Source organism: Diadema antillarum, unplaced genomic scaffold, assembly GCF_040938485.1.
Source record: "Diadema antillarum isolate AM-2024a unplaced genomic scaffold, OU_Dant_1.0 seq00000103_RagTag, whole genome shotgun sequence".
Lineage (NCBI taxonomy): Eukaryota > Metazoa > Echinodermata > Echinoidea > Diadematoida > Diadematidae > Diadema > Diadema antillarum.
Window position 1 is genome coordinate 1,322,388 of NW_027271190.1, and position 23,547 is coordinate 1,345,934.

Genomic DNA, 23,547 nt, shown 5'->3' on the forward strand with positions numbered 1-23,547 from the left:
TAGTAATGTTTCTTTGCTCTCAGAACATTTTATTCCACAACACCAGGGAAGAATCACTTCGTTTCGGAGGTGACATTCAATGTTAACATTGTGTTGAAATATTCATTTACAGTGAGAATATGACGGACATATGCTAGATATTGTAACCTGAAGAAACATGGCATTCCATTTTCTACTTAAATTGAAATGAGGGTGTAAGATCATTATAGTAATGTTTCTTTGCTCTCAGAACATTTTATTCCACAACACCAGGGAAGAATAACTTTATTTCGGAGGTGACATTCAATGTTAACATTGTGTTCAAGTATTCATATAGTATGTCCCCCCCCCAAAAAAAAAAAAAAAAAAAAAATTACAAGTAGACTTTTGCATTGATAGCACCCAATATGATTAAATCAGCTAAAATCTACTTTGGGGTCTTAAATTATAACATCTTAGCTCTATTTTGCAGAAAGCCCCAGTCAATTTGGTTAAGTGGTCTCAAAGAAATGTGGATTGTTATAAAGGATGTCAGGTGTCTGATTCTTCCAAGTTTAGCACTTGGATGCTCTTGGAACTGCATATTAATGTGTAAACACACAGAACTTGGAGGGAAGGGATTCCTGACATGCTCTACAAAAATCCTCATTTCTCTTTGACCTCTGAAGCAAATAGAATGGGGTTTTCTGTAAGGTGTGGGCAATGAGTTATAGTTTCAATCCCTCAAATTGTATTTTAGATTGATTCACTATCTTTAAAGTTATCGTTGCGGAGGGTACGATTGTAATTTTTTGGTGGGGACATAGGTTATGAATGCCAAAAGCAAAAAATTCTTATTTGACTTGTATTATGTTTTTGTTTGCACATAGTATTATAAATAGATTAATTCAAGGATGTTCATGAATTCTTCATCATTCTTGATAGCCACCATACAAATGTTATAATACTGGTGAAAGGTGTTTGGTTCATCTGGGATAAATTTTCTATATACCAGATTCATTTAAACTGTTGACATTACTAAAATATATTTTATGTATCTTTCTGAATTGCTTGAAAATTACCAGCAAATCATATATATTAGTCACTTTTGAGAGTAAAAAGTATAAGATAAGAAAAAACCATTTTATTGTTTTGGAGGTGACACAACACAGAGACAACCCAACTTCTCAGGTGTTAACTAATATATTGTGAACATTCATGTCTTTCCTCATGGCTTTAATTTTCAAATATAAGCTCTTTCTTTCAGTTCTTACTTGTTATTTTGTTTAGTTATTCTCTTTCATGATAGTGGATACCAGCTCATATTTTGTTTTAGATTGTAATTCATACTAATCTTTAGCAAGTTTTTACAGTTTGGTTAAGACAACAGTTTGTGTTTCCCAGCTGAAGAGAGCAGCATAATGCTTTTGTGTGAACTTATGGTTACAATTTTTTTTTTTTTGTTCAGTAAGTTTACCCATCAACTTCACAGAAGGTCCCGGACACAAACTGGTCTCAAATAACCTTATATGGGACGGAAAAAGGACAAGTTCACCTCAATAGACACGAGGGTTGAGTAAATACAGTAATATTAGTAAAACACATCAGTGAGAGTTTGAGGAAAATAAGGTAATCCGTTCCAGAGTTATGAATTTTTGAAGTTTCTGCTCAGTCAGAGCTGAATGAGAAGACTTCTATAGCTTGTGATGTCACACATGTACAAGGATATAGAGAAAGTATCAAGAAAATTCAACATATTTTCACTTTTCTTGCATAAGAAAAGAACACTTGGTTTCTCTCTTTTGGAAGGCAGAATGAATAATATTGCCCTAACATACATCAGTAGCAAGTTGAAGAAATGTGCACTTTTTTCAAAAAGTAAAGTTTTGTGAAATTCACTTATATTTTCTTTATATGGTTGTATGCATGTGACATCACACACTGTCGTTGTCGTCTCATCCAACAGTGATTGCATAGATACTTTAAAAAACCCATAACTTTTGAATGGATTGTCCAATTTCCCAAACTTTCAATGATGTGTTCTACTAATGTTGTTGCATTCACTCAATCCACATGTATATGAAGGTGGACTTGTCCTTTAAGAAACCATTTTCTTTTCCTTGAAATTCCAGTACTTAAAGCCAAATTCTAAGATAAAACATAATAACAAAACAAGGTGAACACGTCATCAAAATTATATTGAGATAGAACTACAAATCTTGTTTTTGGATCTTTCCCTTTCCAGTCCTGGGGACTTGTTCCTCTGTTCACTTTAGTTGTCAGATAACTTCAATAATCTTAAAAAATACAATGTCATAAACAGTTGGTTCAACTTGGAAAATGTAATAATTATTGACATATTTAAAAAAAAAAAATCACATAATTTTGTTTATGATTACCACATTGTACATGGAAAAACAACAACTAAGAATTCAAGAACAAGTTGTGCACCAGCTATAGGCATGTGGCCTTTTTGTGGAGTTTGAATATTTTATGATTTTTTTTTTTAAGATTGTGGACTAGGGCATGCATGAACTGCCACATCATGTATCACTTTGGTATCAAGGGAATTCTGGTGAGCTAGGTATACAAAAGTCATTTATATTGTGATGATTTTGTAGATATTGAATGTATTTGAAAATGTTGATAGATAGTGAAAAGGAACTGAAGTCTTGCCTTTCACTATCACACAACAGTATGGTGTTAACAAACAACGTCACCTCCGAAACACAAGAAAAAGCAACCTACATGGAAAGCTGTGATTGGTAAATCTTTACAACTAAATTGCTTAAATTGGAAATCAAGCTTCTAAGATGAAAGCATCTATATGTTTACTTAACTAAAGCAGGAGAATTGATCTTGATTACAATATTATATGTACAACAGATGGGTGTATTTTGTGCATTCTCTTTGTTAAAAAAGTGAAAAAATGTAAATTTGCCCTAAAATGTACAGTATAGTAATAAAAATAAGAGTGAGAGTGTGTTAGTTGATTTCTCCACTTTGAGACTTATGTTACTAAAATAAATGAAACCACTGGTGTACATGATATGGTTTCTCTTCAATAGAAATGAGCAAAAACTCTTGTTAACAGTGTTTTGTCACCTCCGAAACAGTAATTCTTAGTTTTTATTAGATCTTTTATTAATCTCTAGAAAATTCTCACTTCCTGTTGCCATATTACTATTTTCATCCAAAAGAGATTCCTGTCAATTGGACAGAATCAAACAAAATTGCTTTGTCTTCGAGAAATTATCAAATATAATACGCTTGTTGTTTCGGAGGTGACGATTGTTTCGGAGGTGACAAGTGTTAACGGAAAATTGTAAATTGCTCCGAAATGAAAACAACAGGCTATATTTCTACTACCTTCCTTTAGAGATAATGTGAGGGGATATGTTACATTTTTGTAAATGTAATGTATAACTGATGTCAAGAATAAAAAAATCAAATACATAAATCTGTTGTCTCGGAGGTGACAGAAAAGTTAACGGAAAAATTGCATAAATTTATAAACACTCACCAAAAAATGATAAGCTATTTGAATCAAATAATCTTTGGATCAAAGATAAGTCAGATTGATTACTATTCTGTTTTGATGGAAATTAGCAAAGTTGAATTTTATAATTGTGAGCAAGAGCTAACTCAAAAGAGGGGTTAATTGTTAACGGAAAATGTCACCTCCGAAACATAAAGTTTAGACAATTTCAGTCTTTAAAGAAGACAAAGCAGAACCTGGTAAACATAATAGTTCTTAATGTTGGATACCTGTCTATCACCACAACAACAAAAATAATGAAAAGGAATGAACAATTTAATATGCTAGGTCTGACAAAAAAACCATGTCAGAGTGCATACACCAAAAGTGTTGGATTTCAAGCATGTAAGTGCATGCCACATCTGAAAGAAAAAGAGAGGAAAGTTCATTAAGGTACCCAAGGTAGACACTGTGGGTGGTAAGTTTATGAGAAAAAATAATGCATATCTGTCAGTGTATAAGAAAGTTATACACCAATTAGTGCCAAAACCGTGTTTTACACCACTGATTGTAAAAATGGCCATTTGCACTCACATAGCTGTCAGCTACAAGGGGGGGGGGGGTGGATACCCCTCGAAGTCCCGTGAGGCTTCATTACATAGGCCATGATAAAAACAATATTACCAAATAGAGATTATAGGCCCTAGATTATATACTGTGCACAGCCATACAGAAACTGTAGAAAAGTATATTTTCAACAGAATCCTTAGTAACAGCTGTGCCTCGCACCTTAGCAGCTTGCCTGATATCGGCCTACATTGTACCATACATAGCAACGGCTAAATGTAAACAGATCAGCTACAATATTGAGCAAAATATTTAAATCAGTACAGGAAGACACCAATAGTGCTCACTGCTCATAAACTGGTCTATTTCCTTCCCTGTAGCTGCATTTTTCTTTTCTTTTCTTTTCTTTTTGACAGAAATCAATGGTAACTTGTTCATTTCTAATTGAACATTACCTGTAGAAGCTTACAAAATTTCAAACATGGTGCACGAATAGCCAGCCCCGCATGATGGGACAGAGCCATGATGTCATAACAGTACTACGTCGTGAAGGGCATGCACAAGAACTGAAATGGGTGATAACACCGCAGATGTACACTGTAACAAGTGGACTGCAGCCATTTGACACAATCAGAAAGTCCTTGTAAATACTGATCCTAAAGCCAGATAGTTAACCTCCCTCCCCCCTTTCAACTTTTACTTCTTGACACAATAGGCCCGTTCACACACAACGAAAATCGAAATTACAATCGCGATCCAAATTTAGATTTTTATTTTTTTTGACCGTTCATACACAGGGGAAAATCGCACTTCGCAGCAAGGAAAGAACGATCAGTGGCCAAATTGCGCATGCACGAATCTTGCATGACTGAAGACTGACCCCATAGTCCCAATAATGTTGATGTTCACCCGCTACGAACGATGGGATTAAAAATACCAATTTCCGAATCTCGATCACGCTCACACACACGACACTTGGCAAAATAATCGTGATTTTTCTGAAAAATCGCACTAATAGTGCGAGTTGGATCGCGAATAGGATCACGAAAATTAGTGAGATTTTTCTGTCCACACAGGAAAAAATTGTGAAATTTTGATCGCGATTGTAAAGAAAATTGATTTTTAAATCTCACTTTTTCCCTTGCGTGTGAACGGGCCTAAAGTCACATCTTGCATGAAGACTGATAATACCCATTGCCAGTAAATTCCACAAGAAGATCATAGGCCCAAACTAGTATCAGCATGCTCCAAAGCAAAAGACCTTTGGTGAGCAGTGCTCACATAATCCTTGATCTGATTTCTTCAGGTTAATTTGAAGGGCTGCCAACATTTTCACACATCAACGTCGGAAAGGTTCCAAATCTGAGCAACTACATGTATGGTGATACTGGTGTGTTTACATATATGCATCTCTCTATCCAACAATCATTCCAAATCAAAATCAGGGCCTTTTGTATTCTTCTGTCTGGAAGTGACAATAAAAAGTAAATCTTTTGTAAGGTGCTTCCAGCAGAAGCAGAGAGATTTAATTAGCATGGGGAAAAGGTTTTTGAGGATGTCGGTAGACTATCACCATCAATATGACCCACCTGCAAAGTATTATTCATGCAACTTTGTACATGTACAATATGTAGGCCTAAATGTAATAAAGTTAAACAGTCAATAACAATAAACTTATCTCATGTGATTTTAAAAACCATCCATTGTGAGACCTGGCGCCTTTTTTTCCTCCACACCAGCATGAATTAACGACCCTGGAGCAAAATGTCATCAATGTGATTTACAGTAGCTTGGCCATGAAAAATAGCAAAAATTGTTCTCCCCCACTCCTCAATAAATCCAGAAGGAGGCTCTTCAATGGGGAAGCCAAAATAATTGAGTCGTTTTATAAAGCTGAATCCAGCAAGCAAATTCAAATGAACAGAACTTTGAAAGCAAGATATTATTTAGAGGGGTTAAAGTTCAGGTGTGAGTTTCTTTAGAAAGCAGCAGATGACAGGTTCGAGTCCTTTTTTTCCGACATGTTTGTTAATTAACAGATCAGCAGCTGTAATCTTAAAAAATTTATTTGTAGAGGTAGACAAATTGAAGAAACTCTTGCCTGACCATATAAACTCTGAATTCCTCTTAGAATCACATGCTCTTTTATATTTCATAACTGGTTTCTTACTATCTCACAAAAAAAAAGCTGGAAATCTGATATCCCTTCTTAACCAAAACTACACCATCCCTTTAATGCTGTAGTATCAGAGAATGTACTCAATTTATAGAGGAAGCATTCAGGTTTGAAATAACAAAAGCAGGAAAGGAACACTTTCTTCAGTACACAAACCGAGCACGTACAGAACTGCATGGCGAATATTAAATCACAGAACCGAACGCACAATTTCTGCACCCGTAAGTGCTACGCTGTGCCTAATTGTACTTACAAGTGCTCTATGAAAAGAAATTGCTACTAGCACTTTGGTAATTGGTTTCCGAGGGACTGCGCCCTTTGCCCCCTTTTTGTATTGTTTGCACTCTCTTCTTTCTCGCTTCCCCACTTTCTTTATCACTTTTAATAATACATCATCATGCATCAAATCATTACAAGTTTTACTCTAAAGAATATTTTCCTAGACTGGGCGGGAGGAAAGACCTGAGTTGGTCATATTAATTCTGCATAGCACTTTTCCTTTTCCAGGTACAGTGTAGGAGAAGAATTTTAAGAAAGCATTTAAAATTCTTTTGATAGGAACTTCACGACCACATGCTGATCAATGCAATTTCGTTGCGGTAAATGAGTTCACATTATTGCCGGAAATACAGAGGAAAAAATTCACATTATCGCATGCATAATTTGAAATGGCAGTTTCTGCGTACGTTGCTCTTCACCGAGTCTATTAAATCCAAATCAACTTCACAGTAGGCAACGTGTGTCCTTCAAAATGGGAAACACAAATGCAGCGATGATGATGCTTTGATTACGACTTGACATGCACATGTGGCATTTGAAGAGGTACAAAACATTACATGTACCTTAATTGTACCAGTAAAAGTCAACTTCGAAGAGTTCTTTCAACACATAGCTGGTTCTCGATGCACTATTCAATAATTGTCAGACTCGAATACATTGTAGTTGAGACATGTGCCTTTCAAAATCTAAAAGAGGCTCTCGGTCTCAGGTTTTCCCCTTGAGTTACAAGTCAAATTTACACAACATGTCTGCATACTGAATGCACACTGCACGGCACATCCAACGAACTATAAACAGTATGGAGCTACATGTATGAGTAATCTTGGTTGTAGGACTTTCATTAGTTTTCACTTCAGGACATGGTAATCCAAACTAATGGAAGTGACTGACATCTCATTTAACTGCTTTCTCAAACATTCACTTTGATTTCATGCAGCACACACCGTAAGGCATAATCACATTTTCCGAGGTAATCATGTTAGTGCTCAGGACGGTTTTTCTAGATGTGCGTTTTCTCCCTCCTTTATGAAGTTTCACATGCATACATTGTAAAACAATCTAAAGCAAATCTAGCCACATGTAGATACAAGATTATAGATTTGAGGCATTCCTGACCTACAGTAACACACCCATGTTGTACTTAAGTCTCATTTTGTTTATTTTCAAGATTTGGGGGATCTTTAACAGCAGCATGCATCACATCCAACACATGTTGATACTCAACATGAAATGCTGTTCTCCATACATGTAGATAAGACACTATACATACCAGTCAGATGACCATACACAGATTAATAAAGTACCAATGATACCTTGGAAATCAAATTTGTGTGCAGCTAGAATACCCCCCCCCCCAAAAAAAAAAGCAGCCATAATTCACCTGTGATAGCCCTGAAAGTCGTTGAATTTGATAAATAAGATCATACCTTCAACAATTTGGCACTTGCGCTCCAAGCGTTTTAAAGTTCTGCTCCGCAAGTGTCAGTACTGGCCTGTGCATGTTCTACATGTAGCTATAGATACAAATTATGTTTTAATGAACGATATCGAGATTACATATCTTATCGCGCGCACACATTGCACAATATGATATTGTTCAAGACGCATAAAAAAAAAAGGAGCACAAAAAAATTTTGATATTTTGCAGAGGGCATATCTCGGGTATATGCTACAAATATAGCTAACAAAATATTCAGAGTATTGCTACACTTTAACTACAGAAGGAGCACTGAAGTTAGCCTAGATATTACAGTTTCCATGGGATAATTGACTTTTGAAAAGTAGAAATCCTTTGCCGACTGAACTTAGTGCAGAGATCTCCCAAATCTGTTCTTAATCTCTACAAATTCTGTCTGTAAAAATGATCTCCAGGAGGAAGTTATAGGATTGGCCTCAGAAGCCTCATTTTCCTGGTACTCCGCAGTACAGTCATACGAATCACAGATCCGAGAGAGGAAGGGAAGTAAGGCGCACAAAGGCAGAATTACCATTTGCAGATGAAACAAAAACCTTGCATTTATGCTTTAAAATAGTTTTAAAATGTGAGTTATGGATAGCAATAACCACTGTTAAAATTTGATTTAATACAATCAATGTTAAGTATTGCACACAAAATGTAACTTTACAATAGTTACTATTCCAATGTTTCCAGACTTAACCGCATAGGGTACAGTTATGTTTTATCAAGGAAAATACTGATAACATCTCCCAATATTTTATGCTTTATTGCAAAAATTTAATATGGTAAGATGTTGTGATACAACATGCCTACACATATATGCATCAAATGTGATATCTTGAACATTTTTTGAATCACTGCTCCCAAAGGTAAACAGGACCTTTTAACACTGGGATGGGAAAAAAATCACCCATGAAACACCAGCATGTGTACATCTATATACTATTAATGTACTTGTATGCCACAGCTTTTATAGAGGAGCTCTGCAAAATAAAATATGGCGGTCATTTTTGATAGAAGTTACTAATAAAATATATCTAGAGTAGTTTGATATCTTTGAAGTAAAACAATGTTTGCACAATGATGTTGACACCATAGTTGTTATCTGAGTCACCATAACAGCACTAATATCTCTTTAAAAATCTCAAAACAGAGTTAGCAGTTACTAGTACATAAGATGAGGAAGTAGGCCTACAAAATGAGTGCTCCAGGACAGACTTGAGTCTATGTATTATGTAACTTCCTTTCTTACAATTTGTAAATCTGATGTCTAGAATTGAATGCTATTTGCTGTACATAGTACATTATAACCTTTTGCATTATACAACACCTAAAAAGAATGCAGAGTGCTATCCGATTGGTCGATTGCCCATCATGTGACATTTAGTTAAAATTTCCCTCGCACGCTGTGGCTGTCAGCCATGCAATTTTGTTTGGGGAAAAATGGATAGTGCATGGCTGATGTCATCAATTTCCATTGACTCCCATGTTAAACTCACGATTGACTCACAATTTTTGTTCCATTACACGGCTCTAATGTCACAATAAACAAACATTTGCTGCATGCAATCAACAATCACAAGCGAACTTTGAAGCGCATACTTTTGTCACTCATTTTTGTAAATAACTTCAACCGATCGATTTCGCATACGTACATAACCTAGTCTGTCACCTGGAACAATCTTCTGTACAAATTCTGAGTTTTATTGCTGCAGGCAGGTGACATCATACAGGGAATAATTTTCCTTCTCAATATTTAGCGATTTTAGTCTATGTACATGATTGTATAATGAAATTACTACGCACATATTTTGTATAGCAGTCATACCAAAATGCGTTTAACAAATTGCTATAGATGCAATTGCTACTAGGGAAATTATTCCCTGCCATAGCAAGTGTAAACTTTATGCATTTTTGAAAAAGATTAAATGTCTGCTAGCATTCCCAAGCCCCTCACCTGATATTAAAATTGACTGGATTTCAATAACACCACCTACAACCGTGGCAGGTTTCTGCACACATATTGTACAATATACACTTGCCAGCTTTTCTGGTTCCAGTTACATCTGTAGGGCCTATACAGTGTATACCATGGTAGTACTCTAGATAGGTAAACATTGTATTGGTCAGGATATCGACACATGTACATCATGCTGATTGTATGGGGACCCCTGCTCAAATGAAGTCATGGGATTGCTTGGAAATCAGTGGCCATATTGCAGGGTTATACAAGAAGCAGGTGTCCTAAAAAACAGTTGTATGGACAAACTGTACAATCATGAGTAATTTTGTTTGCTGACATGAGCCACCCTTTTCCAGGCAAAGCATTGCAATGCACTGTTTGTTGTACAATATAGGCCTACGCTACACTTTGTATTTCATGTAATTGAAATTTTGGTGTGAGTAACTTTTCGTACTCGGGTGAGGTTACAACTGTAATTTTGTGCAATTTTTATTTTGCTGAATCAAACAGATAGAATTATGCTTTGTACTTTCTATTTCTCATCATATGCAAAAATATATTTGGAAGCATTTGTTTTTTTCATGAGTATCTTCTTGCGCAAAATGGCCGCAAAAATTTTGTACTGGAGAAAAAAAACTTTAAACCTAATGTACATTGTACATGTATGTTGGATACTTTCAAGTATAGATATCATCAGTCGACAACATGGAACAGAGCTCTCTTTAAACTATTTCATTCTCTGTTGTAAACATTTGTTTTAAATGACTTTTGATATTTGAGATCTTCGTGTTATTCACTAGATTTATTCCTTGTTAAAAAGTGCAACTTATTCCATAGCATCAGTCCCTTTGAGAGAAATTTCATCTGAAACTACTTAATTGATGAAAAGTCGCCATTCATCATGTTTGCCTATAGGAGGAAGCTTATTCAGGGTTCGAAATTGGCAATAGTCTGCTGGCCATTGGCCACCAAAAATCACGTCGGACTAGCTCACAATTGAAAAATTCTGAAACTAGTTTGTCTGGCTAGCCAAAATATTGCTTCAGTGTCAAAATTGATTCTAAGTAGTCCGCCTGGCTAGAAAAAAAAAAGTTAAGTGTGACCCCTATTGATAGGAGTAGAGATAATGCACTCACAATGTGCTTCGAAAATAAACCAATAAACCAGACGGTGACTTTTGTAATAGACAGTAACTGCGTTCTAGCCTCAGGGTGTTAATATAGGGTGCATTGTCAGTCCTGTAACATTTTAGGGACTGTTGGACATTGTTTCTCTTTTGATAGTAGAAGCCCTTGGGCTCCAATGTACAGTTGAAAGAACATTCTGCTCCTGTCTGACCAGTGTGTAGACTTTCAAGCCAGATTGTACCCAAGAGGTTCAAGAACTGGAGTTCCAAGTGCCTGTCAATCAGCTGTCAGTTGGATCCATCTTATGTTAAGAGAGTCCTACCTACAGGTGCATACTGTGAGCACCTTATAAGATGATGGGGGTTTGATACTGTCGACTCGTCTATGTTCACGAGCAATTCATTTTGAAGATTGAACATTGATTTTAGATTGTCACTTTTATACTTAAATTCAGTTGTTTATTATAAAGTGAAATCAAATTCCCAGGTTGCTGATGAAAGTCAATCCTGTCCAGAAATGTGCAACAGTGTAAGTCTTGGCTGTGTGTTTTAGAAGTATTTGATACCTTACCTGCCTGTAAAGCAGAACTTAACTAGAAATGTCGCTATGGCGACTGGTATGCCTCCGCCATAATGCATGATTTTCCTTATAGGTCTAGATAGTACATGTGGACAATGTGTGATTACATTTTCACAAAACTGGCAAAATATTGAAATGACAAGCTTGTCACAAATGTGTTGAATGTTCACCTTCCTTGACCTTGGTTTAATTGGAAGAATAGGAGAGCATGTATTTGGGGATTTAAGGACTTTAACTTGACTTTGACCCATTCATACATTTATGCATTGAGTAATTTTCATGGTACCGGTATGGAGAAAAAGTGCAATTTCTGTACTGAATAGTAAATTGTTACCATGTTCATCTGGCTTTTGACCCTAAAATTCATAAGATACTAGTAATAACTTTCAGGTAGAACATGCATAAATATGCAGTAAGTTTCACGATAAATTGAGCCACTTCTGAGATATGGAGGAAAAGTTAGTTCAGCACTTTCACTTGATCTTTGACCTTTTGACCTTTGAGGCAAAAAAAAAGAAAAAGAAAAAAAAAAAACTCTCCAGAGAATTTCTATTAGGTTACACATGCATACACCAAGTGTAAAAAAAAAAAAATAATAATCCTGCTGGCATTGCATGAACATGAGGGAAATAGTAAAATTTTGAAGTGTTGCACTTGACCTTTGACCCCTGACCTATGACCCCATGAACCCTACATTCTCTAGATAATCACTGCCAGTCAGTACTTGTATATACTATGTTCCATGAAGATACCTTGAACAATTTTCCAATTTACAGAGAAAAAAAAGAAGTTTTAATACTTTTACTCGACCTATTGACCTTTGACCTTTGACCTCATGACCCAAACTTTCACCAGAGAATTGAAATTGGGTAATACATGTATACACTAAGTTTCAAGAAAATATCTTCTGGCATTGCATAGATATGGTGGAAATAGTGAAATTTTATGTATTTGACCTTGACCTTTTGACCTTTGACCTTGAGCATGTGCACCCAAAAGTTGATAGGCACAACTTCACCCCCTAATACACATACATGCCAAGTTTCATTAGGATACCTCAACAGGTTTTGATAGTTACCTTGTCCACAAAATTCATTACGGACGGACGGAAGGACGGACGGACGGACGGACGGAAGGACGGACGGACGGACGGACAACCCGAAAACATAATGCCTCCGGCACCACTTCGTGGCGGAGGCATAAAAAAGAAAATCACTTTTCCAATCAATTCTGACAAATATCAAAAGCTGCTGTGGTATAATCTTTGAGTGTAGCTCTTTATGAACGAGTATACTGTCAGCTGATAGTGTCCAGACTGTTATATGTCCAGTCGGGTACACACAGTGTAATTTCTATTTTCAGTTCATCAATTTGTATGCATTTTGCATTCATGCATCCCTGTGTCTCTATCGTTGTTAATGTTCTGCTGGAAGGTCTTTTAAAAGTAGAGATGGTGAAAATAAATAAAGGCATACATGTATCTTTCTTCAAGAGGATGGCTGCTCATTGGCAATGGGGCACGAATCAATGTCTTCTATAATACACGCGTGAGGCAGATCCAGTTTGGCATCTTGCTTTCTTGATTTGCATGCTTAATTTGAATGGTGAAATATAAATACGATTGCAATCAAGATTTCAATCATCGTTCGTTCACACGACAGAGGAAGGTTGCGCAGATTCTCTATTGTTGAAGGGAGGTTTGGCCTCTTTCCAAGTTCCCATCTATCACTCTTGAGACATCAAAGTAGCAGGCATTCAAGGAGCGTGGTCTTCCTGTCAAAGTGGTTGAAAGTTCATCATAAGCTCCGTCCCCGAAACACAATAGGAGGTCATGTACGTTCACACGGTCATTTCAGTGCTTCATTCCAACGAGGCGTGATTGAAAAACACCTTTGGACCGTTATCATTTGAAACACAGATTGGAATTGTGATTCAAATCACCCTCTGTCTTTCCACTTCGCATTCACACGGCAAGAATGCTTGATTTTCAGGAGCGATGCGCCATTACTATCATGACTAAATTGCGTTTTGAATTAAGTACTCTCTGTACGTGTGAAAGCAAGGAAAGAATTCAAATTTTAGTGGCAGCATCAAACATGGGTTTGAAGGGATAAACTTGTACACATACAAGTGACTAGATCTTGTGTGTCTCCTTGATTTCACCACTGGCTGTACATATTAAAACCAGTGCGACATTGAACATTACGTTTCAGTAGTATGTACAATGTAGGTTTTATGTCAACCAGAAATGAAATCAACTGATGCTAATGTGATTACCAATACGCATCACATCCCCCAAATAAAATGGCAGCAAGACTCCTAATATCTAAGTTGCATACATTCCATTGTGGATTGATATTCATTGTTGAAACACTTGACTGTTGGATTGAATGAATTTGAACTACATTCAGGGTTACATTACTCTTTTTTTTTTTGGTCACCTGCCAAAAATAATTGAAATGTTTATGGTAGGCCAATATGACTTCTGTAACACATAAGTGCATGTTTATAAGTAGATCCTAGTCCATAGTTTTCATGGGGGAAAATTATTGATGAAGCATTACCCAAACCACTGATTATCAAGGCATGGCTCAACCTTTTTTCTTGCTTCCTTTCTTATGCCTGGAGGGGTGGGGGTGCCTCAATACATGTATTGACTGGAGAATAAAGGATTCAAGAGAAAGAAAATCAATGGTGGCTGGTCACTCCAGACATACGTTTGTACATTGTACATTGTAGGGCTTACCCACTGTATTATAACATGATAGTTGATACATACTGCACATATAAAGCTTCCTTTCTCACAGAAGAATCTTGCTTAAATTTGTTTCAACAGGTGGTCATCATTTGAAGGCAGTTCTGTGCAGACTGTACATACACGTACATGTACCTACACTTTATGTACAATGATACACACCAGTTTGAGGCTCCGGTGCTTTTTTATTTTTTTTTTCTTTATTTTTTTTTTAACATTTACAGATAAAAAAGAATGTTGTAGGATTAGTAGTGAAAGATGCCATGGTGGAATACTGGAAGGGCTTCCATTCTTGAAAGGTCATATTGTAGTTTACCTGCATACAAATAGTGAATGGTCATGAATGCGATGGTACAAGATTTCGCATGAGGTGAAAGATAGAGGCACTCTATTACTCTCTATTCAATGAGAAGAAGCCGAGTTGAATAGTGTGCCTCATCTTTCACCGAGTGCGAAATCTGTTCCATTGCACGAGTTAAGACCATACTATTTGTTTTGTACAACACCTCGAACATCAGCAGATGTGGTTCACACAGATTCTTGAATTTAAACACCGAAATGGCAACCATTTTCTGTGAGAAACGATTGAGAAGCCACACAGTCACAGTCAGCGTGTACTCTATGTAATGCAAAACTTTGTGTATTGCACTTGTACATTTCGTAAAAGAACTTCAACCTTCAAATCTCTTTGTTCCAATCACTTTTTTTTTTCTTGATCTACTCTTTTCAAAACATGTGGCACAAACAAAGAGTTTTGCAGAACCTTGTTCCTTTCTTGGCAAAGATACATATGTACACACCTGTATGGGTCATGTGTGCAGATCACATCGTCACTTATCATGGCTTGACCAGGAACATTTCCATCACGTGACCTACTTTATCCATCCTGTACATGTGTGCAATCACTAGTAGGGCCTTCAGATTGCTGTGTGTAGTCTACAAAGTACATGTACACTGTATGGTAAGATTCCCGGGAAGTGAGATAGTGCACAGGTCATACGCTGTACGTCTCAGATAAAAATACAAAAAACAAATTTAAAAAAGCCAGGTACAGTAATTTGGTGTCATTGAATATATCTTTTTCCACAGAAATACAGGGTATCTTTCAATACTTTCTACCCCCTCATTTAAAAAAAGTATGTGTGATTGGCAAAAACACACAAAAAGGTTTATCACTGAGTAATATCACAGTTGCATGGCTGCTGTCAACAATCTCCTGTATAAAAGCGGACATTTTCGCGAGGGTCTAATTTTCATGAATTTCCCGAATCACTGTTGAGACACGAAATTAACAACACACGAAAAGGTTGTCATACGCTACAGTAGGTGTATAGTGCTTTTACGATTGCCTCGGAGTCAATACGTGAAAACAACATCTCATGAAAATGTCTGTGACCGCCTCTTGTGAAAATACCTGTCACACACGAAAGTAACAGCTTATAAAATACAGTATCTGGTGTGTTTGGGTTTTTTTTAGTCTCCACAAGATGCTAAACTAGACAACTCTACGTGTCAATCGTACATAATTGACCACTGGAGCTTTGGGCATTACATGAAAGTGACACTTGGTGACACTTCTTCTCTCTTTTGTCGCAGTCTAAAACCAAAAAGGAAATTTGAACATCAAAAAATGCTTGCCTAATCATTATACTGAAGCAAACTTGTAGGTTTTGTTCTAGAATTCATAGAATACTATTCTCAACAACTTTCATGATTACAGTGTACCATGAAACTTGTATAAGCTGTTATTTTCACGAGGGTTTAATTTTCGCGAATTTCGCGAATCACAGTTGGATCGCATATATTTAACAACACGCAAAAATGTCTCCATGCGCCCTGTTAATAGTGCATTAACTTTAATAGGCGTCGGCACCGATTCGCAAAAACAACATCTCGCAAAAATGCCTATGGCCTTGTCATTCGTGAAAACATCTGTATGCGGAAATAGTGATAGCGTATACAGTAGATGATGCTTTTTGGCCATCCTTTGAGGGAGACTCATACTACAAATCTTAAACCAGAAACATTGCAAAATGAGACCAAATAATGAGTAGAGGACATTTGTACACTGTATGTCCGAGGTTTGATATACAATTGTATTTAAGCCATGAATATGATGGATGGTTCCATGATATTTACTCCTTTGACAATTGCTCCCATGAAATATCTGCACTCTAAACCCTGACACAAGAGCTACAGGTCCACAAAAATATTCTCCCAACCGTAATCCTAATCCTCCCATCACAACCCTAACCCTTCAGTCCTTGGAGAAGATATTGTAAGACCCCAGCAATTGTTGCAGGAACAAATGTCATGTCACCATGATGGACAAACGCCGAGTGAAATTCATGTCACTTGGCCTGGTATTAGACTGTTTACTTATGCCTGCACTTTTCTACAGCGAGAACTCTGGAGTGACAATGGATCACCGCCAAAAGGTTTACCTCACGCCCCCCCACCCCCACCCTGCCTTGCCCCCTTTCCTGTTGAGAGTGCAAGCCAGAGAATAGAGCGAACAGAGGCCCTATTTTATTAACCTCTTCAGCTCACATTCACAGCTCGGCACATTCTATTGTCTATTTGACTGCTTGCTGCCCACTGTGATGTGATGTGTCTGAGCGTGGCTTGGGATTAAAAAAAGGGTGCACAATAGACATACCCAGGCATGTACCCTCATACTAATAGCTTGTATTGTTATGTAGGCATGTATGCATCCTATGCTGTACCATTAACTGAGAAGGGGGTGGGGGAGGGGTTATGACATCTTTGAAAGAATTTCATCTTGTCTCACAGCCACTTCTTCTATCATCTTGTAGACATCCTGGCATTTCAGTAGCTGATAGACTTGTCAAAGATAAAAAATTTTTTCTCCATGAACTTAGAACTGAATAGATTATCGAGGAAAGAAGGTCATAGGTGATGTAACAGTTTCCTACTTAGGAATTCAGGGGGCAAAGAAGGGCCAGGATTCTTTTATCGGGGTTAAAACACATGTTTGATAATGGTATCATTCCCTCTCCTTGTGCATACCTGAACATCTGTGTTTTTTACATGTCTATATCGCACCACAACATTCTATTTATTTTCATGCTGCAAACATATTTTCACATCTACATGTAAGGTGTAATAGTAGCAAGTCTTGTTTCTCGGCTGGCCAGCTGCTACCAAGTTCAGCCTCAGTTTTGCTTATCAATACAGTTATTCTGAATGTGTATGAAGTTAGAGCACAACCACAAATATGTATTTCAATCACATACAAGTGCATTTGGATACTTGTCAGGCAGGTATGAAATCCACGCTGTTCTTTATTACTAGTATTTCAGGGCAAGCATTTGAACAAATGCACAAGAACACAGGATTGGATGCAAACTAGGGCAATCCATGAAAATTCTAAATCATGAGAAAACAATTATGTTCATGTAGGCCTACTTGAAAATGCATAGCCCATCTGATTTCAAAGTACAGCAGCCATCAAGCAAAAACCTAGTGACTACACTGTACAGTCACTATCATTATAACAAACAGGGTTGTTTTATGACGAAATTCTCATTACAACAACAAAAAACTTCAGGTACCAAAATTACAGTTAAAATCTCTTTGCATACTTCATTGTTAGGCTAGAAAAACAATTTTTTTTTCGCAAAGAAAAGTCCAAGGACTTTGTTACAACACAAATTGCTTGTGTAATATTTATACTCACCCGTAAAAGGCTTTCAACAAAATTAATTAAATTTTTGTTGAAAGTTTTTTTCTTTTTTGTAGAAAGTTCTTTCTCTTTTTAAATTTATGAGAAAGGATCAACAAAAGTATCATGTATATTCATTGTATGGTCAATGTCCTACTATTGTATGTTCCCCTACCCCTTTCCTTCCCCCATCCCCCCCCCCCCCCCCCTCATTTCTTCACTTTTCCCTCCCTCTTCTTCATTTCTGTCCCTCATCCCTATCGGGTAATGCACTCAAAACTTCAGATGTGTGACTTTCAAAGTTGGCACTTACCCTGACAGCGACGAATCCCACAATGAGGGAGATGATGTCGGAAAGCATGTGGAACGAATCGGCCACCAGGGCCAGAGAGTGCGTGACGTAGCCAACGACGAGTTCCACGAGGAAGAACGAGGCTGTCAGCCCCATCATGGTGATGAGCCGACAGCTCTTTGTGGAGAGCACAGACTTCTTGGAGGCCATGGCTCCGTCCCTGTTCTTCAGCTTGGAGAAATGCTGTTGAGGAGATAGAGCATGACATCAGTGAGTGGTAACCAAGAGGACAGCTAGTCTGGCTTCCTGACCATCTTCCTATACTTATTTGCCTCCCAGAACATCGCCGCCCTTTAACGACGAAAGCAGTAGCAGGTTGAGCTGGATGGTCCTGCAGACGAAAGCGACAACTTGGTCGTGGGCAGCGACTAAAGGGTGCATTTTAAGGACGGGACAAAACTTGGCAAATGGTCTGGAAACCAGACAAGAGGAGGGCATGCTGCACACATGATAAAAACAAGGTCCAGGGTATGACCTGCCTTTGACCCCAGACATAGCAGTCATGTCCAACTCTGAATAGGCCTACAGTAACTGGGCACCGCTGCTTCGCTCAGCCCAGATACCAGAACACTGTACATCTTTTTTTTTCTCTCTCTCTTTCTTTTTCAAACGGGGGAATACAGTAGGGCCCGAAACAAGTAGCGTGGCTAGATGGAGTGCCTGTGTGTGCTGAAGAGTGGCAGCATGGCTGGAATGAAGGAGGCACCTACATGTAGACCCTACATGTATTGGAAGTGGGAAGAGGGCAGATGGATTAAGGGCCTACATGAGTTGAGTAAACTGGGGAAAATGATAGAATCAGTTTTGTGTTTGATGCTGTGTCTTCTTAAAAATACACCAGTCTACAAATCACAATTATTATTACCTTTGTATTATAATTGAATTCTAATACTCGTAAAAAGCGTTTCATCAAAGGTGTCGAACTATAGCAGCTTACTTCTCTTCTCATTTTGTTGTTGCTCAAACAATTAAAAGTGATGCAGCATGTGCTTTAATACTTTTAAAAGCCTCTCCCATTTTGTAAAAAGATTCATTTAGGACCTACAAAACTGATATCTATACTTTTAAAAGATGAATATCACTACAGGAATTCTTAGAAGTGACTTTCTTTCTTTAATTTGATTTTGTACACATTATAATTCAACCAATTCTATTTTAATCATTCCAACTATAAAATCATCATACTAGTCAAATATGAAATTCAAAGTTGCCAATCTAATCATAACCACATGCTCAGTTTTACCATAAAATCATCTCAAGAATTGATGGGTTCAACAGAAGAGTGCTCTGCGCATCACTATGTGACAAAGAATGAGGGGAATTGGCAACTGACATCCTGTTGAATACAAACTATCCTATATAAAAAAGCAACAATGAACCATAAATCTATACACATCAAGCAAATGCACCATGTATAATACCCTGTACACACGTACATGTCCACCATCATTCATTTGCATACTTTTATCAACAAATGGGACCACATTTCATAGATTTCATACACTGCAGAAATGAAATTTCATTTGCTTTGAACCATGGCCACTATGGCCTTGATTCTCAGTTTATGTTTTCATATCATTACTATTCATCTTTTCTCTCTTTTTTTTTTTTTTTTGAGGGGGTGTTACGGCTACGTGTAGTTGCATATGTGTGTGTGTGGGGGGGGGGGGCATCAAGGCTAAAAGTGAATTACTCGATATTTATGAGTGGTCTCCCCCCCCCCCCTTTTTTTTTTCTTGGGTGGGGGGGAGGGCTGGCAACAAACTGGAAGTGATACTGTACATTTTTTATATAAACCTTGACATACAGGCCCTACTTAGATGAAAACAGTAGGGGAATTTTCACTGTAATAGTTTACACCACATTTCGGAAGAAAAATACAAGAAAAAAAAAACAGTTCAAATGAAAAGGCAAGGAACTGACTCAGACTGTTTCTTGTAGGCCTACAAACTCAAAGGTTTTCTCAGTTATTTTTACCAGAAAATAGTCACAGCCAATAGTGGTTGTGTCCTCTTGGGATTCTGGAGGGGCAGCATGGCCATTGGCCTCAAAGTGTACTTCAAGGCCTGTGCGCAGTAATTTAAAAATGGTGACTGATTTACCACTGGAATCTGTGATGCACAACAAGTGTACAATGTACGATACATTTCTCTGCAGGGATTTCTTCCCCTTTCTCATCAGTGTACCTGGGAGTGAACCACATTGTACCTCGAGGGACAGTTCGCCAAAATTTCATCGAGATCTTAAATAGAGCTGATAGAGCTATAAAGGTGGGTAATAAAATCAAAATGGTGAGGGACTGTTTCCCCAAAAAATCTGTCATTTCGTGAATAAATCACAAAAGTATGCACAGCCTGTTTTCAAGATACATGTGTATGGCTTTCCACTATGAGCTTTATAGGCCCTACCCATCACACACTACATGTAAATCACTCGAAAAAATATTTTTTCTATTGCTGTCACATAATTCTTGCCATGAATACCCCCACTCATGATTTACCAAGTACCTGCCACAGATAACCTGAACTTGTAGCTCAATTTAAAGGGATTGCATAGTTTTAACCAACTCTTTGTGAGATACAAATGTAATGAGAAACCTCTTGAAATGTGAAAGAGCATACAATTCTAAGAGGAATTTTACAACAGAGTTTATTTGATGAAAATTGGTTTCAAATGGCTGAGGTATCAAAAAACACAGTGGTCCTGACAAAATGTGGAACCCATCTTTTATTAGGATTGCTTTGTTTTACTTTGCTTTGGGATATATCTCAGCCATTTCAAAACTGATTTTCATCAAATAAACTTTGAATTCCTCCTATAATTGTATATCATGCCCTTTAATACTTCATTTGTGGTTTCTTGATTATCTCATAAAAAAGTTAGAATATGAATCCAACTTCAACCAAAATTGCACCATCTCCCCAAGCCCTGGTAGTGTGGGATTCATGGACTGGAAGACTGGTCCAGCTCAGATGTACACTATAATAGGCCTAAAAGTGTACTTTGTACAATGCACACTGTGTGCATTCCAGGACCCCTGCGATGAATTGTCTACGGTTTTGTTTAATACTGACCTCTAAAGTACACATTGCCAAGAATCTCAAAGTTCTGGAATCGTCCATTCCCGACGAGGGTGCACTTACCTGTAATGCACTTTATATTCGCTGACCAGTGCTACAGATTCTTGAATGTACGCTGGCAGACAGTGAACGAACCAGGCCACCCATAAATCCACATGCTACCAGGTCTTTAATCTTCATTTGTTGCCCTGGTTACCCAACTCTTCTTAAAATCTTCCACCATTAATGCCCTCGTTTTAATGATACATTGTCTCAAGTCCTAATTAAGATGCCAACTGCAAATGTAAAGATAGTTATCTAAAACAGATAAATCTAGACATGGTAATAAAAGCAGATTTAATGAAGCTACAGAGCTAGTACAGTGTATCACAAATTGGACTGTTAAACAAGTCCAAAGTCCTCCTGAGCTTTGGTCTGGATCTCAAGTCCTTGAGACAGTCTCATCCAGTGTGTCAGTAGTCCAGTATGCTTTAGAGGATCTCCCCCTCTTTCCTCATCTTTAAAGGACAAGTTCACCTTCATAAACATAAGGATTGAGAGAATGCAACAATAATAGTAGAACACATCAGTGAAAGTTTGAGGAAAATTGGACAGTCGATGCAAAAGTTATGAATTTTTAAAATTTTTGTGTTGGAACCGCTGGATGAGGAGACTACTACAGCTTGTGAGTCATACCTGCGTACAACAGTATAAAGAAAATGTAAAAGAAAATTCAACATATTTTTACTTTTTTCGCATAATAAAAGAGCACTTGACTTGCCTCTTTTTAAAGGCGGGGGGAATAATATTACCCATAACATTTGTTGGTAACGAGTCAGGGGAATGTGTACTTTTTTCAAAAGATGGAATTTTGTGAAATTCTCTTTATATTTTCCTTATATTGTTGTACGCATGTGACATCTAAGTTATACATACACTGCAGTAGTCTTCTCATCCAGGGGTTACTGCACAAAAACTTCAAAAATTCATAACTTTTGAACGGATTGTCTGATTTTCCTCAAACTTTCACTGATGTGTTCTACTAATATTGCTACATTCTCTCAATCCTTATGTTTATGAAGGTGAACTTGTCCTTTAAAAAAAAAAAAAAAATGTCTGGTTTACTCACAAAATGCTCAAGGCCAGTCTACTGACAAGAAGACACACTGTACAGGTCTACTGTATAAAAACTCACCTGAGTCTACCAGATTTCACTAATCTGGGATAAATGGAAGGAATAGGTACATTCAATGCACCATGATAAAAGTAGGCTAAATATTAACAAAAAATTGATACCAGATGGCAAATAGGAATCAGCAATTTATTTATTTCTTTTTTTCGATGGCAAAAGCAGGGTCACTAAAGTACTGTATACCATATGTTGTGTGGACCACACAGAAATTGATCTCATCATACTGCAGCTGTATATGAATCTGTAAAACACAGGCGGGAAATAAATCTACAAGTAAGTGGATGAATCTCGAAGACATCATACTTCTATGTAGTTTATGAGCATGTACAATGAGCAACACTTACGTGTATGATACTGTACATACCAGTCATTGTAGCCAACATACATTCACAGAATGCAAAAATCCGATACCAGCTGGATGGCGAACAATATTTTTTCTCTTCTGATGCGAATTACGTTAAGGGCAGAGGGTCAAAATTCTCTCTTTAGATATTTAGAGTGTAACACATGTTATGTGGACCACACAGAATTTATATGAAAAGTCCTGCAAGAGTAACAGATTGACAAAAAAACAACAAACAAACGAACAATCCATGTCACTTCGACGTATTTAATGAAATCATAAACAAATTCACCTTCTTCAGTTATGTTTTCACGGATATAACTTTCTACTAGAGGGATTTTTTCGTTTTGATCCAAAGTAATGTTTGAGCATTTCTTGAATTCTTAGATGGAATACCTTTGAGTACATATTCTGAGTTCTTCTGTATGTACTTCCAGCAGAGGACAGACTGCCACTGGTAAAAGGCCAGTTTACTGACACTATTTGGTAGATCAATAAAAATGTTTGATAAGGCCACTGACCTTTCCTTTAGAGGATAAACACAGACTTTTACAATGATAAATTAAGTTTTGCAG

The 23,547-nt window shown here is 37.3% G+C and overlaps 1 protein-coding gene across 1 annotated transcript in view; it reads right to left on the minus strand.

Annotated features, from left to right (window-relative positions):
• Positions 1 to 23,547, minus strand: part of LOC139726885 (uncharacterized) — a 61,019-nt gene that overhangs the window by 31,366 nt on the left and 6,106 nt on the right. Inside the window, exon 2 of the mRNA XM_071637879.1 lies at positions 18,340 to 18,561. Within this exon, the coding sequence (XP_071493980.1) occupies positions 18,340 to 18,561 (222 nt within the window). The remainder of the gene's footprint in view (positions 1 to 18,339; positions 18,562 to 23,547) is intronic.